This window comes from Lithobates pipiens, unplaced genomic scaffold (assembly GCF_037356315.1).
Source record: "Lithobates pipiens isolate NorthernLeopardFrog02 unplaced genomic scaffold, aLitPip1_a1.2 Scaffold_16, whole genome shotgun sequence".
Taxonomy (NCBI): Eukaryota; Metazoa; Chordata; class Amphibia; order Anura; family Ranidae; genus Lithobates; species Lithobates pipiens.
In genome coordinates this window covers 219,539,033-219,558,774 of record NW_027507748.1, presented here as the reverse complement: position 1 = coordinate 219,558,774, position 19,742 = coordinate 219,539,033, and the positions used below count along the sequence as shown (strand labels likewise).

Here is a 19,742-nt window from a genome sequence, read left to right as displayed (position 1 = left end):
GAAAGTTATCGTCACTGGATGTCATATGACATCCAGCAGGATAAGCCGAGATCGCGCACCCACGGGGGAGCGCAGAGCGGCGATCGTTGGTGTGGTGTGTCAGTCTGACACACCACATCACTGATCTCAGTAAAGAGCCTCCGGCGTAGGCTCTTTCCCATGTGATCAGCTTTGTCCAATTACAGCTGATCAAAGCGTAAACAGGAAGAGCCATTTATCGCCTTTTTCTCCACTTGCACTGACAGACACGAGTAGAGCAGAGCCGATCGGCTGCTCCCCTGACGGAGGGGGGGGGGGCCTGTGCTGATTAATTATCAGTGCAGACCCCTCTGTGGATGCCCACCCATTCCCCGCCAGGGATACCCACCAGGGAGGCCCACGCAGGACCACCAGGTATGCCCACCTATGATCCACCTATGATCACCAGGTTTGCCAATCATTGCCCATTAGGTGCAATCAAAGGTGCCAATCAGAAACAAATAAAAACGTTTCTGTCTTTTTTTATGTGTTTAGCGAAAAATAAAAAACCCAGTGGTGATCAAATATCACCAAAAAAGCACTATTTGTGGGAACAAAATTATACATTTTTTCTTTGGGTACTGCGTTGCATGACCTCACAATTTTCATTTAAAATGCAACAGCGCTGAAAGCTGAAAATGTGCCTGGGCAGGAGGGGGGGGGGGGTGCTTTTTTTAAATATATATATTCTTTATTTTTCCATTTTAAATTCCATTTACCAGGTACAAATTGTACTAATAATTCACTGTCCAAGCTTGTACATACATTTATATTAATCATCCATTGAACAATCCATTCCCAACCCCCTCCCAAAAAAAAAAAAAAAAAAAAGAACCCCCCCCCCCCCTCTCCACTACTCCTCTCCCTCTCTATCCCTGTTACCTTCCAACATTGCAAGGTAATCCTTTTTCAAAAATGTTCCCCATTGTTGCCATTTCCCTTGATATTTTCGCCCTGTTTCCTCTAGTTTCTGTATAGACTCCTCTATTACCCTTATCTGTTCCACTTTCCAATCCTTTCCCCGGTTACTAAAAATATAATTTCTATTATTTTCTCCCAGTAAGGTACTATTTTAGGACAATCCCACCATATATGCTTAAAGGTCCCTGGTGCGTTACATTCCCTCCAGCAGGATAACAAGATCTCTCCTCCGATCCTCTGTACTCTTTGGGGGGTCAAGAACCACCCCGCTAATAATTTGTAGGACATTTCTATCGTCTGAACATCCCTTGGGAGTGAGTCATTTTAATTATTTTTTCCCTATGCTCATCGTTTCTTAATGGGCCAATCTCCCTTTCCCATTTCCCCAGATAGGCTGGGAACTCAGAGTCTGCCTCTTGCCTTAATATTTTATATATTTTATATATTTTGGAAACCCTTTTCTCTAAACATTGTGCTACTTTAAAGCGGGAGTCCACCGGGACTCCGCGTTTTTTTTTTTTTTTTTAAAAGCCAGCAGCTACAAATACTGCAGCTGCTGACTTTTAAATAGTGACACTTACCTGTCCAGCGCGCCCGCGATGTCGGCACCCGAAGCCGATCGCTCGCTCGGCTGCCGGGTCCCGCCGCCATCTTGGGTATGGGAATCAGGAAATGGAGCCTTTCGGCTTCATTTCCCGGTTCCCTACTGCGCATGCGCGGGCCGCGCGGCGCAATCCGGACGGTCCCCGCTGCCTCTGGGAGCTGTGTGTTTCCCAGCAGGCAGCGGGGCACTTGCTGAAGGGGGCGGGCGCTTGCGGAACGGGGGCGTAACGTACGCCCCGTTCCGCAGAGAGCTAGCCCGGAAGTGGGTGCAGTTACCTGGATTAAGGTGCCGATTGTGGCGCCGGAGGATGAGCGGAGGTCCATTTTAGGGTGGACCTCCGCTTTAAATAATTTCTCCAATGGCCTGAGTAGTGTCATTCCTCTTAATGGCTGTGGTAGCCCTTGAATAAAGTGTGAGATCTGAGTATATCTCCATCTATCTAGTGGCTTGTGACCCCATTCCTGTGTGACTTCCCTATAAGTGCTTATCCTGTTTACTTTCATAACTTCCGATAATGTTATTTCCTCTCTATTTGCCCACCTCCTAAAATATAGATGATCCTCCTTCCCTGGTAAAAAAATAATTTGTGACATTAATGGGGAATTGTAATTCCAATTGTGCCTCTTATTAATTTTATCCCATATTTTTAAAGTATGCCTTGTTAAAGTGCTAGTGCTAATCCTTAAATCCCTAAAGTGGGGTGGTATCCATATCATCTTTGCTATATCCGTGTTGCTCAGTGTGGCTTCCAGCTCTTCTCTTGTTTATTGTAGCTCCAATCCGCTACCCTTGAGATCACTATCACTTCGTAGTATTTTTTAAAGTCTGGCAATGCTACTCCTCCTCTGTCTTTCTCCTTGACCAAAACATTGTAGGCTGTACGCGGGCTTTTACGTGCCCTTATATACGACACTACCATAGATTTTAACTTCCTGAAGTAACTTGCGGGTAGGGGAACTGGTATCATTTGAAACGTGTAGATTACCATTGGCAATATGAACGTTTTAATAGCATTTATCCTCCCCATCCATGTTAGGGCTTTATATCTCATTTTATTTATATTATCTTTAATTTTATTCAGCAGGGGTAGGTAATTAGCTAAGTATAAATTAGACGCTTGTGCAGTCAATTTTATACCAAGGTAAGTCAGTTCTCCTTTTCACCACTTAAATGGGAGATGAGTGGCCATTGCTCTCTGTTCTTCCTCTGATAAATTCAAATTTAACATCTCCGACTTGGCCATGTTTATTTTAAAATTTGACAATCGTCCGTACTGCTCGAGCTCTTTAAGGAGGGATGGAATTGTTGTTCTTGGGTTGGCTATATATAGCAATACATCGTCTGCAAATGCAGATACCTTGTATTCTCTCTCACCAACCCGGATGCGCCGAACATCCTGGTTCCTCCGAATTGCAAAAGAGGTTCCAAGGTGATCACGAACAGGATTGGTGAGAGGGGGCATCCCTGCCTCGTCCTGTTGAACAATTCCAGAGGGCGGGACAGGGATCCATTCACTCTAATTCTAGCTGTCGGGTGTAAATAAAGGGATTTATGCCATCTCATCATCCTCTCTCCCAGTCCCATATATTCTAAAGTCTCATATATGAACTCCCAATCGACTCTGTCGAAGGCCTTTTCGGCGTCTACCGAAAATAGTACTGTGGGGATCTCCCTCCTAATAGCCTCCTGGATCAAAACTATGGACTTCAGGGAATTATCTCTCCCCTCGCGCCCCTGGACAAACCCTACCTGGTCTGGATGCACCCATTTCGGGAAGGAGTATTTTCAATCTATCAGCTATTATTTTCGCGAATATCTTTGTATCCGTGTTTAATAGAGAGATCGGCCGATAGCTCTCTTTAGCTGCCGGGTCCTTACCCTCTTTCAAAATCAATGCTACGTGGGCGCAGAGGGCTTCATCTCGGAACGTTTCCCCTACTCCCACTGCATTGAAGAATTCGCAGATACTTCTGACATTTTTTGTAGTACAGAATGGAGTATCCATCGGGGCCCGGACTGCCCCCGAGGGCTGTATTTTTAATTACTCTCTCCACTTGCTCTATTGTTATGGGGGCCTCCAGAGCCTCCATCTCCTCCTTCTCCCCTCTTGGGAAGTCCAAGCTCCGTAGATACTCCTCTATTACTCCTTTCCGTTTAACCTTATCCCCCCCTTTCCCCCCTATGTTATACAACTCACTATAATAGGCGTGAAAATTCTCTGCAATTTCTGGGGTGGCAAACTGCATCTCTCCCCTTCTGACCCTAATCATTGGGATGTGAGTCCTGTTTTTATATTCCTTTACTCTGTTCGTCATCCATTTACCTGACTTGTTTCCCCATTGGTATCTTTCCTTGTTAATATTATGGAATGCTGACTTCCTTTCTTGTTCTAGGTATTCTTCCAGTTCTCTTTTTTTCTCTATTAACTCCTGCCTTTCCCATAACTCCTTTGGTCTGGTTTTCTGTTCTAGTTCATTAATCTCCCTGTATAGTTGGGCCTTTTGTTTCTCCCTATCTTTCTTTTTCCCTGTGTTTACCTTGTGTGTTTCCCAAAGGATTGCTCTAGAAATTTCTGGCGTATCATTTAGCTCAAAAAAGCACGTCAGCTCCTGTTCAATCTTGCTAATAGCTTCCTGATCCTGAATAAGTGAGCCATTTAATTTCCATGTTTTCCCTATTCCCCTGTCTCCCTGCACTTCAAGCTGTATTACTACTGGAGCGTGGTCTGACAGGGTAATTGGTTTTATTTCTGCTTTTTCGAGGTTTGTCACTAGCTGGTACTCTAACAAAAGATAGTCCAATCTTGCAAAAGAATTATGGGCTGCGGAAAAGCAGAAATAAAACCAATTACCCTGTCAGACCACGCTCCAGTAGTAATACAGCTTGAAGTGCAGGGAGACAGGGGCAGATTCTCCATGCATCTAGTAACTGCGCATTGATCAAAACTTTCTTTAATACTCTTTGCCTGAGCTCTGACGCCCGGGTACCTCCCCCCGAAGTATCAAGTTTGGGGTCTAGAATCCAGTTCAAGTCCCCTGCTATAATCAGTTTACCTACTCTAAAGCCCTCTAGCTTCTTTAGTACTTTCTTTAAGAATTTATCCCGGGTTTCTATTGGGTGCATATACATTCGCTATCGTACATTTCATGTCAAACAATTTGCCCTTTATAAATAAGTACCTACCCTCCGGGTCAGCCAAGCGCTCCTCTACTTCAAATCTGGTTGATCTGTCAAACCCAATAGCCACTCCTCTTGAGTAGACTGAAGGCATATTACCATAAAACCAGAGTGGAAATTGGAATGATGCCAATATTAACCTTGATTCACTGGTAATGTATGTCTCTTGGAGGCATACTACACAAGATCCCAGAAATTGAAGTTCTTTATTAATTTTATACCTTTTTCCTTCGTATTTAATCCCCTCACGTTGTACCATATTACGTTAATTACAACCATCAATTACTGTTTCCAAAAATCGCAGCTCCCCGTCAGCTGACCCAAAGGGGCTCATACTGTGGGATAGAGAGGGAGTGAGAGGAGGAAAAAAAACACCCCCCCAAAAAAATCCTCAGAACACAACCCCTCCTTCCCCTTCCCACCCTTCTCCGCAACAATACCCCTAAAAAGGCTGGTCGGAGTCCCCCCCTGTCTTTGTTGCTCATATGGGCTAGACACATATCTCGTTGGTGTCTTCTCCTCTCCATATTTGCCCAGGGACTCACACCGGTGACCCTCTGAAGACCCCCTCCCGCTCCCCCTCCTCCCCCCATCGCTCCTTCCCCCCCACGTCTTTTTACACCTTAGGACTCCTCTACTTCTCTATCTTATTTACTTTCTAAGGCTATCTTTTAGCTATCTTTTGGCTTCCACCCCTACATTAAGCTCAGCTTCTCTCCCTCTCAACCATCTTGACTTCCCTTGTGTGGGCCTAACTTCCTTATCTTCTTCCTCCCACCCTGGTAATTGAGGGGGGGGATATAGCTAACCTTTCACAGAACCCTCTCAAGTCCTCAGGGAATTGCAGCACTGCAGATCGTCCCTCTTTTTTCCCTTTCAAGCAGGCTGGGAAACCCCATTGGTAGGATATTCCTGATGCAGCCATCTGTTGTGTTAGGGGTTTTAATAATCTCCTTCTCGTTAACCTTTCTGGTGCTAGATCAGAGAACACCTGCAGTTCTGCGCCCTCAAAGGACACCCCTAGTAGTGTCCTCAATTTCTCCATTATTTGCCCTTTCTCTTCTGCATAATGAAACCTCACTATCACATCTCTAGGGGACTCTTGCGGCCATCCACCTAGTAATCCTGTGCGCTCTATATATCTTTAAGGTTTCAGTGGGCTCTCTTTCTAATAACGGGTTAAATAGCTGCTGCACTATACTGCCAAGTTCCCTACTACTATGTTTCTCTGGGAGGCCTTTAATGCGGACATTCTTCCTTCTACCCCGATTCTCTTGGTCCTCCAGTCTATACTGGAGGTCCCTGTTCGTTCTCCGCAGGGATATAACTTGTTCTGTTATTTCGTCCAGCCTTCGATCCTGAATATCTAATATTTCTTCTATCTCTTCTACCCTATCGAAGACCAAACCTATGTTTGCCCTTACTCCTGCTATTTCAGCTTTTAACGACTCCTCCATTTTGGCAAACATCTCCTCCAGCATAACCTTTATTGCGGGGCCTGCTTCACCCTGAGGTGCAAGTTGCAAACTATCTTCCCCTCTGATATCCTCTTCTACCTCTCTTGCCTCTTCCCTTTCCTGGAGAGCTCTAGCACTGCTCTGCGGGGGATTACTTACTTCCTTTGACCCCCCCCATCTTTACCCTGTTTGCTTTCCCACCTTTACTTTCTTCTAATGTCCTCTGCCTATTTGCCCCTGATCTCCGTGCTGTTCCCAACTTAGGACTACTTTGTCCCTCTTCTATTATGCTGGTGTTGCTTGCCGCTGGATCCCTCCTGGGCGCCGGCGCCGGCGGTATATTTTTCCCGGTTTTTGCTTTCCCTCTCATCTTTCTGTTTTACTCTTCCCAATTCCTATCTATACCCCTCCCTCCCGCCTTGCACCCCGTCCCCTCCCCTCCCGGCCCAGAGGGAAGAGGGGGGTAGCGACGGGACAAGAAGGGATAGACAAGGAATGGGGAGATGTGTGGAAATAGCCTCTGGGCTACCAAGGACTCTCTACCAAGTTCTTACTACCTGTGTCTCTTCTTCCTCAGCAGCGTTCCCATACTTCAATATTCCATTTATGCCCCCTATACCATAACCATAACTAAGTATACACAGACCAAAAAAAAAAGAAAATTGTTAGCACTCCAAACACAGAAAGAAAAGAAAAAGAGGAAAAAAAAATATGAGGATTGTCCTGAAGTGTCTTTATCCGTATCGCTGACTTCTTTCGCAGCTTTGTCCTTTATCTTCCTTCCCTTGACTTTAATACCACACTTCTCCTTTATTACCCAATATTTACTACAGTCTCGTTATTTCAGTTCCTTTCAGCTCACACACAAGAATTCTTACAAACTGTCCTATAATGAAGTTGTAAAACAATACTGAGGACCACAGTGATAATGTAAGGTGCTTTTCTCGGGCACTTGTTCCCACGACTTAGTGGCGTCAACACTTGAGTTCCTGGTGCTTCCCCTTTTTTTCTCAACCCTTTAGGCTAACTGTGTACTTTTACAGGATGGCTACCAGGGTACATAACCTTTCTCTGCTTGCTTGGTGTATGCATTGGCCACTACCGTTGTCTAAAGTATCATAAAGTTAGTTGTGCCTCTACCGATGCTTACTGACCGGATCTCTCCATCCAATGTCTTTCGGAGGCAACAAGGTTTACCATTAATTCTCGGTAGCAACCCCCACCCCTAGTCATGAAATTCTTTCCGTGGCTCCCTTGCTCGTCCAAGAGAAAAGAAGACAGTAGAATAACTCCTCTGCTACAAATTTCCCAGACAATAGAGCAGTTAGAGTCTTTAAACGGAAATTCCCCTTTAAAGCAAAATGGGTGTAGGGTCTTTCGAAGAGGAAAGAAAAAAAAAAGACGGACTACTTCTCCGGGGTATAGTCTATTACTCTTGCCGGCCAGCAAAAAAATTATGTTTTTTTTTTTTAAAAGGCAAACCAGTGAAGCTACTATAGCGTTAATAAAAGTCTATCGGAAAAAGAGGGTATAGGGTTTGGGGTATAGCCAAATCTTAACACCAACTCTCCATTGCTATTGGGGTTTCTCCTTTTTTTAACTTGTATATGAAGTCTTTGAGAGTGCTTTGAGATTGGGTCTGACATGCAGCGGGTACTAGAGTAGCATCACACATTAATGCTCGGCATACTTTACTGCTCCAACCTTCCGTACACCGCTCCAACCCCTCTCTTATACCGCTTCTCCCCCATCCAAGCGTTAACTCACGTTTTGTTGATTGGGGGTTGTAATCCCTCCGGTCGGCTGCCTCCACCTGACACGGCAGGTGCCTTCTCACTGAGGGTAGATGCCTCTCTCTTAGCAGTGTGTGGGTCTTTGGTGCGCTGATCTGTACAGCCAGCAGGCCGTGTGCTAAGCAGACCTCCTCTCCTCCACTCCTCTGTCCTGGCGGGGAAGGCCACCTAATCCCTCTGACCGGCTCCTAACCCCTACTTCAGAGACGGATCATCCCAGGAGAGCAGCGCCGTTCGTGCCTGCCAATCTGGCCACTCTGGACACTCTGCGCCGGGTGGCGCTGAAGACGCTGGGAGCGATGCCGAGCACTCCTCCCAGGGCCTTCGGCGTAGCGTGGCATGGCGTGCCTGTCAGTTCTGCTTTCTGCTCATCACCTTCGCGGTTGCAGAGGAGCTATCGCGAGGGTTCCGGGCAGCATGGACATCGGGAGGGCGAGAGGAAGGGGAGCCTGGAGGACGCCTCAGAGCAGGTCTACCTCATAGCGCTCCGCCCCAGTGAGTGCTTTGTATTGAAGTAGTTAAAGTGATTGTAAAGCCTCATGTTTTTTTCTATTAAAATAACAAACATGTTATACTCTGTGCAGTGATTTTGCACAGGGAAGCCCAGATCCTCCTCTTCTGGGGTCCCTGGCTGGGGCTCCTGCCCCTCCCTCTGGCTGAGTGCCCCCACAGCAAGCATCTTGATTCAGAAACAAAGCAGCAAATTGTCCCCACCCCCCTCTCCTGAGTGGCTAACTGAATTTGAGTGACAGTAGTGGGAGCCAATGGCGCTGCTACTGTGTCTCAGCTAATCAGGCTGAGTCGCGGAAGACACTCGTGGACATCGTTGGATAGATAGAGGGCTCAGGTAAGTATTAGAGGGACTGAGGGGGGCTGGTGCACACAGAAAGCTTTTTATCTTAATGCAAAGAATGCATTAAGATGAAAAAACTCCTGCCTTTACAACCACTTTAAAATCAAGCATAGTTGTGTTGACAAAGATACCCAGAGAAGCCAGAGAAGCCGCCAGCAGTCGAGTCCAGTCCTTCCCAAATCACAAAAACCGCCAAAATGGCAGGACACAGTTCTTACTCACTGCCAGCATCAGGCACCCTACATGTTTGCATAAACCAGAAGGTGAAATAAAGGAATAAAAACAAATTACCACATAAACCACCTTGTAGCGCTTAACTTATACCACAATAAATACAACAAAAATTATTAACATTGATTGCAATATTGTGTTTACCCCAAATCTATATAGATTCACACGTGCAAAATCATGAATAGTGATAAACTATAATGCAATACAGTACAAATGTGAAAAATTAGTAAGAAAAAAATATATATGTAAAAAAATTTATATATATATATATATATATATATATATAGTCCATAAGAAGAAATCCAAAATGAAGAAAACTTTTTCTTATGTGAAAATTCAGTGTCCATATAGCAAAAGCCTTCACCACACCCTTGGTGTTCGTGACCCCCCTCGTTTGGAGCACTCACCAGCTGTAGCGCTCAGCACTCTCGTTTTGAGCCAGAAAAGCGTTTTAAGGTCTTTTTAATGATGTTGGTGAATATCCAGCAATCGCTTGCAGTATGATTCCCTTCAGATATCACTAGAATTTCCTCTCAAAATACCTCAAGGAGACAAAAAGACTTTCCATAGTGTAACACTGTAAAAATCCTTTAATCTCAATAAAAACCACTCATTATTACACTCACATGAACCAAACTTGAATGAAAGCACTTCAAAAACACTTCACTTCTCAACAACAGATTCCTTTCCTCCAAGGCATCGGTGAGCACACTAGATATTAGCAGGATTAGCGGCATAAACACTGTCTCTAGCTCCTACTGATTGCTGTTTGGTACCTGACAGCGAAACATCGAGTTAAACTCAGCGCCAAAAATCTTGTCCGGTCCTCTCTCCTGTATCTCGTCCTCCCTCCGCCTCAGCTGTGCTCCTTAGTGTGTCAAAAGATAGTTGCCAGATAGCCACGCCCCCGACATGTTTCGTCACACGACTTCCTCATGGGATTGGCTATCCAGCACCCAGTTCAACCCTTTTATTCTAATTGAATGGCAACCATCCCATAATGCCGCCCGGGAGACTCCACCTACACCATTGAATCTAATTGGATCTCAGCATAGTCTGGCGAATCAATCGCCATCCGGTGCAGTCCCCTCCTCCCACATGAGTACAAGCGCCGAACGCGTCTGTCAAAACACTCTGTCAGACACATCCGACGCCACCTATTCGACATGCGCGTCTATCTCAAATCGCGCATGCGCGGAGGCCCGCAGTTTCCTAATCGTACTACATGATGTTCGATCCTTACCATACTGCGCAGGCGTTACCCCTCTCACGTGCTAGCCTAAAGTAAACATAGCAAGGCAGAGCTCCCAGCGCTCTCCTCGTCATCATTAGGCAATCGCATATACCCAGTTCCCATTCGTTATCCAGCGCAGGGGGACAGGCTTTCTCTCAAGCCCAGCCCCCCATCGATAGTCCGCCAAGCGCACATCTCCCAAGCCCAGCAGAGCTATAATCAGGGGCAACCTCCCAAATGTCATCGGCCAGACAGATCGAATCCTGTGTATGGATGGATTAATTAATCTCTCTAATGTTCGGATCAATGCACCAAAGCCCACACTTATGTAGAAAAAGCACTGAGTATTTTTTAAAACTCTGAATATTTAAAAAAGAACTAAATATTAAAAATTAAAAATTAAAAAAGGAAGGGAAAAGGGAGTAAGAAGGAGGTGAGCGTTAGACAAAAGAATAAAGTAAACCTAACCTCATCCATCCTACATTCCACTCCCCACATCCCATACTATATATATTACAAAATTATATGTATATAGAACTTATACATAATTCCCACAACTACCATATCCCTGTGTCACCAATGCCTGAGAGTTTACATCAGCATAAATGTATCCAGGTATAATGATAATATGATCTACTGGTTCCTCATATCCCAGAGGATGCACCTACTCCAAAAAACGAAAAAACAAATACAGTCTACCTTAAAATATCAGAGCAAATTCGGTGAGCATAAATAAAAATATAGTTACAGTTATACACGTTTATATAGATATACTTCCTCAAACAATTCTAGCTATTTGTACATAATGAGTGTGCATATTATTAAAAAAATGAATGACAGATATATGAGTGGATACAAACATATAGCTCCACATCCATATTTATCGCACTAAAAAGTAACATCCTATCGACAAGTTATAAGTTTATCTCCTAGCCTCTAATAGAAACAGATGAACATAACGTAGATACCATAAATGGCACCCCCAGATTACTTAAAATAAATATCCCCATCTCAAGGATCTCTATAGTTATATATATATATATACCCCCCAAGCTCCCTAATATTAAGGTCAAATATATACAACGGGGTCCTCTCCCCATAGGTTGTGCACCACTACCAATGTTACATATTCCGGGCATTTCCTCCAAACAAAGAATCTAATCACCTTAGATGGATATCAGGAATTGTTGATGAAGCTGTTGACATCTAGTTCAATGTTCATTCCCATTGGTGTCAAACTCCTCATCAAAAATATCCATTTCGTTTCCCTTTGGGAAAGATCCCTTATTCGGTTTGAATCCCTCCAGGAGGAATGGACATGATCTATGCCACAAAACTGCAAAAGGCTTGGGTCCTGTTGGTGACATTCCTTGAAATGCATTAATACACTGTGATATTTATACCCCTTACGTATATTGGCTAGATGTTCAGAAATCCGTATCCTCAGTAATCTCTTTGTGCGTCCCACATAAAAAAGATTGCAGGGGCACCATAGTAAATATACGACATACGACATATTGCATGTCATAAATTCCTCCCATTCCATTGGTTTCCAAAGTTTCTCCCATTCCATTGGTTACTGAGATGATACCTCTGTTTACTCGTTGAACAGTTCTGCAACAAATGCATCTTCTGCACGCGTAGAACTCTTTTAATTCCCCGGAAATAGTTTGTCTTACCGGGGGGTCTAATACCTTCCTGACAATTTTATCCCCAATGTTGGGTGTCCTTTTGTAGATAAATTTGGGACAAGTTGGTAAAACTGGACCCAGATGCTTGTCCCTACCTAGAATATGCCAATGTTTGGCGAAGATCTGTTCTATATCCCTATATTGATGATGATAGCCTGATAAAAATTTAAATTGATGTTGTGCCTCCTCCCTCGTCTTAATGTGTCCCTGAAGGCCTACGCTCCTAGGAGTATTAGCAACCTCCTCAATGGTGGTATCCAGACAGGTGACATTGTAACCCTTTTGTATAAACCTATTCTTCAAGACACCAGATTGAATGACAAAATCCGCATCTGTAGTACAATTACGGCGGACCCTCAAAAACTGTCCCTTCGAGATGTTCCTGATCCAAGCGGGGTGATGACCACTCCTCGTGGACAAGTAACTATTTCGATCTGTGGTCTTGAAAAATGCAATTGTCTTCAACTGATCCTCCTCCCTTTCAATGGTGAGGTCCAAAAAGTTGACACTCTTGGAGCTGATATTGAAGTCCAATCTGATGTTATTAGAATTGGAATTCAATCTCTCCATGAACATCTTAGCTGTTTGCTCAGTTCCCACCCAAATAAACAACACATCATCTATAAATTTCCGATAGAAGATCAATTGTTGAGGTTTGTTCGAAAAAACAACTCTATCTTCCCACTCAGCCATGAAAAGGTTGGCGAGGCTCGGAGCATATTTAGCCCCCATTGCCACGCCAACACGCTGGGAATAGAATGCACCTCCGTACCAGAAATAATTGTGGGACATGCAAAATTCTAAGGCTTGGCCTACAAACACCTTTCGGGCATGAGGGACATCCTCCCTTCTACTCATAGCCCAATTTAGGGCCAACAACGCATCCTGGTGTTGGATAATGGTATATAAACTAGCCACATCAGCTGTCACCAAATACAGCTCAGCTTCAGGGGGAACCATTATCTCACTTAATGCTTTTAAGAGGTCGGTCGTGTCCCTCAAGTATGCCCTCGTATTTTTTACACTAGGTTGAAGAGATCTATCCAGATACTCACCCAGTCTAGCCGTTACTGACCCTATCCCGTTTACAATTGGACGTGGTGGAGGGGCCTCCTGGTCCTTATGTATCTTGGGTAGGGTATAGATCACTGGTATCCTGCATGAGCTGGGGACTAAATATTTAGTTTCTTTAATATTTAAAACCCCCTTTCCATATCCCCGTTGAATTAAAGCCTCCAATTGATTTTCATATTGATTCGTAGGATCTACATCTAATCTCTTATATGTAGTAGTATCACTTAGTAGTTTATCTGGTTGTCATAGAAAGATCTATCCAGAATGACGACCCCACCCCCTTTGTCAGCGGGACGTATAATGATTTCTTTTTTGTCCTCTAGGGATCCCATCTCTAAAGTGTCTAGCATTGACAGCTTTCTTAAGGGGCAGTGCATCTAAATCATTCAGTACTAAGTTTTTAAATACTTCTACAAAGTGGTTGCTGGGAATCTGAGGGTTAAATAGGGACTGATTCTTCAATCCACTGTCACTTTGTGTGATAGTTAGTCTATCCATTGGACATCTCTTAGCGGGATGCATCAAAAAGTGCTTCTTGATGTTTAAAGTCCGTACATATCTGTGCACATCCATATATACCTCAAATGTATTCAACACTTTTCTCGGGGCGCATTTAAGACCTGCATTTAGAATGTTTAGCTCATTAATATTTAATTGGACCTCGCTTAAGTTAAATATGCCACCATCTACATGTCCCTCATTCTCTTTCTTGGATTGTTTGTATTGTTTCCGCCTTCCTGCCCGGCATCCTCTCCGTCTCTTCCCACTGGGCCACTGTGTTGGAGAGGTGCATTCCTTTGACCAATGTGTGTCCCTGAGCCCCGTCCCCTTGGAGTGCCTCCCCCCCTTCCCCCTCTCCCCCTTTGATTCAAAAAAGGTGGAGGAGGAGGGTGGTATGGCGAGTATGTGTTGCCACTATACCTTCTTCCCGTATCTTCCTGTCTCAATGGTGCAAACCTATTGTGCAGAGGTATAGGGAAACCCCTATTATTCTCATACCCTTCTTGTGACCATCTCTGGTCTCCATAGGGTACATGTTTGGTCTGCTCCAGGCATGTACTGGCCATCGGGACTACGGGGAGTTTACCGGTGGGCCGATGGCTCAGTGGGCCACTCTGATGTAAGGGGGCTGGTGATCGGACACTCTGATGTAAGGGGGCTGCTGATGGGACACTCTGTTGTAAGGGGGCTGGTGATGGGACACTCTGATGTAAGGGAGTGCTGATGGGACACTCTGATGTAAGGGGGTGCTGATGGGACACTCTGATGTAAGGGGTGCTGATGGGACACTCTGTTGTAAGGGGGCTGGTGATGGGACACTCTGATGTAAGGGAGTGCTGATGGGACACTCAAAATGTAAGTGGGCTGGTCTGGATGAAGTCCAGGGCCAAATTTCTGTCCCAGTCCAGCCCTGGTCTGCTCTGACTTCAACAAATGGGAACCCCCTAAAAAAACAAAACTGTATATTTGGTTTAGTGCACTTCTTTTTTTTCTTTTTTTTTTAAAGTCAGAGCTGCAGTATTATTAACACAATTAAACACAACATAACAGTCATCCTGTCTCTCCAATAGGGATCAACAATGCGTGGAATAAAGTACCTGTTGGTATCTCTCATCCTTGTTATCTGTGTCAATGAATACCTTTCAGGTAAGTACACCACATCCACTTTTATTAGCATGTAATTTTCACAACTAACGCAACTGTGTCCAATGTTTTATTGAGGATGAGGGTGTTTTAAGATGTAAGATTACATACACGCTAAACTTTTGTATCCACACTTTCCTGTGCAGTGGATTTAGGAGTTGAGACTTTCTCAAATAAAGTGTATTTTATCTGTACACCAGTGCAAATATGCAATAGTATAAATGCAATATATTTTAGAGGAGCCCCCTGTAAATCCTCTTTACACAGCTCACTGTGAAAGCTTGTGACTGGCTATCACAGTGATCACCCTGTGAACTCATTCCTCTTCCTCTACTGTATGTATCAAAAACTGGAGCAGACAGAATCTGAAGCAACAGCACATGGCAACCAATCAGCTTCAATCTTTCCTTTTCGAAGGTTAAGCGGAGTTCCACCCAACAATGAAAGATCCACTTATCTGCCCCCCCCCCCCCCCCGGTGGCATATTGGGAGGGAGGGAGCGGGTACCAGTCCCAACTTTTGAGAGATCTCGCTTCAACAAGATCACTTGGAAAAGTTTTCCCCTTCCCTCCTCCTTATCCCGCCGCTGGGCCATTTAGAAAGCGCTGCATGCTTCGCACATGCGCAGTAGGGAACCAACTGTGAAGGTGAAGATCTGGTTTCCCCTACCACGAATGGCCGCGGCAGCACCCAAGAGCCGATGGAAACCTTGGCTGGGGTGCTGACATTGCTGGATTCTAGGACAGGTAAGTGTCCTAATAGTAAAAGTCAGCAGCTACAGTACTTGTAGCTGCTGACTTTACATTTTTTGCTGGGGGGGGGGGGCAAAACTCCACTTTAATTAAACAAGCTGAAGATAGAAGCTGATTCACCACCATGCACAGCTGCTCCGGATTCTGTCTGCTCCAGCTTTGATTAATTTCCTCCCATTGTATCCTTTTTTTTACTAGCCAAAAAAGAAGAATGTAAAAAAATAAATAAAGATAAAATAGCTTGATCAGGGCTTGTGCTTAGTGTCAGGGTCTGGGCCAAAGGAGCAGGTCAGTGTTTTAAGGTGTGATTAAAAAAATCTTTCTACTTGATGTCTGAGTCAGCATCAGTAGTAGTGTCTGTGTGTTTAGTTTGGATTAAAAAAAGGACATCAAAATGTGGACTATTGTTTCTTGGCCCTGCTACGGGTAGAAACAAAAAATAATTTACACATTGAGGTTATAAACACCAGGGGCATGAAAATATATTTGTTGGATTTTTTGGGGTTATGGGTCATGATAATGGCAATACAGCTAAAGTTTAAAAAATTATAGGAATATATCCATTACTATTTTACCACCAAATGAAGGCCCAGTTTGTCCTGAAAAAAAAAAAAACAAGGTATAATTAATCTCTATACACTATGTAGTTGCAGTGATCTGGACAGTTTTACTAGCACATGCCAAAGCTGAATAAGAGTGTATAGGACAGTGATGGCGAACCTTGGCACCCCAGATGTTTTGGAACTACATTTCCCATAATGCTCATGCACTCTGCAGCATAGCTGAGCATCATGGGAACACTATATAAAAAATATATATATAAAAAAAAATTCTTCCACAGTTTAGGCCAATATGTATTCTTCTACATATTTTTGGTTAAAAAAAAAAAATCGCAATAAGCATATATTGATTGGTTTGCGCAAAAGATATCACGTCTACAAAATAGGGGATAGATGTATGGCATTTTTATTAATTATTTTTTGTTATTAGTAATGGTGGCAATCTGAAATTTTAATTGTGACTGTGACATTGCAGAAGACAGACCAGAAACTTTTGACACTATTTTGGGACCATTGGCATTTATACAGCAACCAGTGCTATAAAGATGCACTGATTACTGTAAATGTCACTGGCAGGGAAGGGATTAAACACTAGGGGCCGATCAAGGGGTTTAGTGTGTCCCCTTAGCATGTTCTAACTGTAGGGAGGATGGACTCACTAGAACCTGACAGAAATCACTGTTCCTGATCACTGGGTGCAGTAGATCCCTGTCATGTTGCTAGGCAGAACAGGGAAATGCCTTGTTTACATAGGCATCTCCCTGTTCTGCCTCTCCGTGCCACGATCGTGGGCACCGGCGGGCATCGAGTCCACGGAACCCACAGGCACACTCCCGCGGTGTGCGCCGGGTGCATGCCTGCTAGCCGAAGATGACGCATCAACGTACTGATACGTTGTTTTGCACACCCGTGCCACTCTGCCAACATATATCTGTGTGAGTCAGTTGGCAAGTGGTTAAAGGGTTAAGAAAGCAATACAATCAGCAGTAACCAACGGCAAACAGAAGATATCAGTTTATTTGGAGATAGGGTTGCCATCTGTCAGGGATTCACCCAGACAGTCCAGGTTTTCAATCATGTGCCTGTGTTATAGTCCACCTGAAACCCAGACACAATATTTAGACAGGAATGTGGCTTGGAACAAGGCCTGACAGGAAGACGAGGGGTCACTATGTGTGCCATATTACTATTCTCTTTGGAGTGCCCAAAAGTGTCCCAGGTCTGTTACAATCCTATAGTGTATATTAAAAAAATAAAAAATCTGCTGTGCCCCACTAAAGTGTTTGTTTGGCTTAAAGAAAAAATGGCAACCCTATTTGGAGTACGTTTACAATTTACTTTTCTAGATTACCATTCTTTTGCACTAGAATCAATTTATTAGCATAAAAAGAGACATCTGACCAGTCCACCCAAAATATTATATATTGGTCTATGTGGACTCATCTTTGTCATCTACAGTACAATGTCAAACTCCTTCCTATTGCATAGTCCATCATGTAAAACAAATATAATTGCAAGTGTGGGGGCCCCTCCTAATGACCACAACAGTTTGCAAAGACGCTGTCTCTGGATTCCCAAAGAGAAAGAAGTGAGAATTCAAATAATTCAGCTCACCAGCCCAAGGCGGATACAAATTTTTAATCTTTTATAGTAACCAGATTTCACTTCAAGATAGTCAAATTTGAAATAGGATTACGGGAGACCAATGTGACCACTGACAGCAAAGTAAACTTCATGCACACTGGATGTTTAGCTGCAGGTAGAGGACACCAGTTTGCCATCCAGTTTTGCTGCAGGCAGCATGTTCCAGCTCTCCCTGCAGCTGCCATGGCTCCTGCTGACAGTGATTGAGTTGCTTTCTGATAATGTGAATGCATGAAAGTGGCCCTAAGAGTTCCACATATACAGTATGTGTGTGGCGGGAACAGGTTAAAGAACTTTTTCATAGTATTTAAGTGTTTATTCCCTTGGGGGGTGCCAAGTATCTGGGGACCCCCTAATTATAAAGGGGCTTTCAGATTCTAATAGACCCCCCAACCCACGAACCCCCACATCCCTTTTATGGAACATAGGGGGTTATTTATGAAAGGCAAATCCCCGTTGCACTACAAGTGAAAACTACAAGTGCAGTCGCAGTAAATCTGAGGGGTAGATCTGAAATGAGGGGATGCTCTGCTGATTTTATTATCCAATCATGTGTAAGCTAATGTAGCACTAACCCCCGAAGGAGCTGCTGGTTTTATTGGGCTTACCTTAACCTTCTTGACCTCATGTGCGTCTAGGGGTTTCCTGTGGTAGATGGCCCAAAGAATTGTAGAAACCAACACTGGATCCTCTTTTTGAAATATTTATTTGAAAAAATAGGTAAGACTACTTCTCAATGAAGGGTAGAGGGTTAGGAAGGAAGTTCAGGTACTTTTGGAACTGCAAAGGATAGGAAGTCTCTCACTATAGAAATCCAGATAATTACCGTTCACAACTGGATTCTCACAGCTACCGGATATACTTCCTCTCACTAGGCCTAGCAGCCGATAGGGTGTTAAAGGAAAGCAAAGTCTCTGCCACAGACTTGGATGTAGAACACTTGAACAAAGTCTCAAGGTAAATTTAGAGAGCTATCATACGATACCATTATCTTGCAGCCGGTCCGGCGATACCGTATCAGTGTAGATCCACTTAGTGTCCTTCAACTGAGCCTCCAGACTCTTTCTGAGAAGCCAGCTTTATGCATGGCCTTCTCCCGAAGAGTCCTCCCCTGGTTGCTTCTCCAGTTGCTGGGCCTCTCAACAGATGAGACGGCACCGGACCACTTTTGAATCCTCCTCTCAGTTACTTTGCCTTGGGCTATCCAGCTCCGAGACTCAGAATTGGGTGGATTCGCACCCCAGGCCATAAGGGCCATGGGAGCTGATCAGGAGGACCAGGACCAAACAGACAGAAAGATCCTCTGGACCGGAACCCAGAAGCACGTGATCTCAGTACATTAAATACCCTTCCCCAGAATGCACAGCAGGATGACACACCCACTGGGCTGGTTCCGAGAAAGAATGGCACACAATATGCCTAGCTAAACTGCTTTCTCACACTTGCCAGCAGTGACAGCGACACCTGTGGCCAAGGAGAAACCAGTGCAATCCAGCTAGACTGGTACTGAAACCATAATTTGACATAATTAACCCTAAAACCCAACTGCAGTTTTAGGAACATTAAATTGAAAAAAACACATAGCATGTGCTCGCCAGGAGCCAGCGCTACACTGAAATGCTGTTTTTTTTAATTTTACACTTCAAAATTTGACAGCACCAAATTCAGTTACCTGTAGTTCTAAAATGAGCCACCTTCATGTTGTGGCGCAATGAATGTACCAAATTCAAAATAAAATACTGACACTTTGTATCTTACAAAAGTGGAGCCAATTAAGACCAACTCTCTTTTGGTGTACAGGGAGAAACTTGCGCAGACAGATTTTGCAAAAGTGTCTCATAAGCATTCTAAAAGTGTTGTAGAATGCACCAAATTCACCAAAATACATGTTCTAGATCAGCCATTCTCAACCAGGGTTCCGTGGAACCCTAGGGTTCCTTCAGAGGTAGCTAGGGGTTCCCTGAGATGTGGCTGATTTACCTCCTGTTTGATGGTGCCTACATAGATCTGAGCAAATGCCACATGGAGGAGCCAGTGGTATGACACCAATGATGTTTATAACTCTCGGTAAGGGGGCTATTCTTACCAC

General features: G+C 44.1%; 1 protein-coding gene across 1 annotated transcript in view; it reads left to right on the top strand.

Annotated features, from left to right (window-relative positions):
* The window catches only part of LOC143982391 (uncharacterized), a 155,879-nt gene that overhangs the window by 8,392 nt on the left and 127,745 nt on the right, over positions 1-19,742 (top strand). The window contains exon 2 of the mRNA XM_077481060.1: positions 14,625-14,700. Within this exon, the coding sequence (XP_077337186.1) occupies positions 14,634-14,700 (67 nt within the window). The 5' untranslated portion in view covers positions 14,625-14,633. The remainder of the gene's footprint in view (positions 1-14,624; positions 14,701-19,742) is intronic.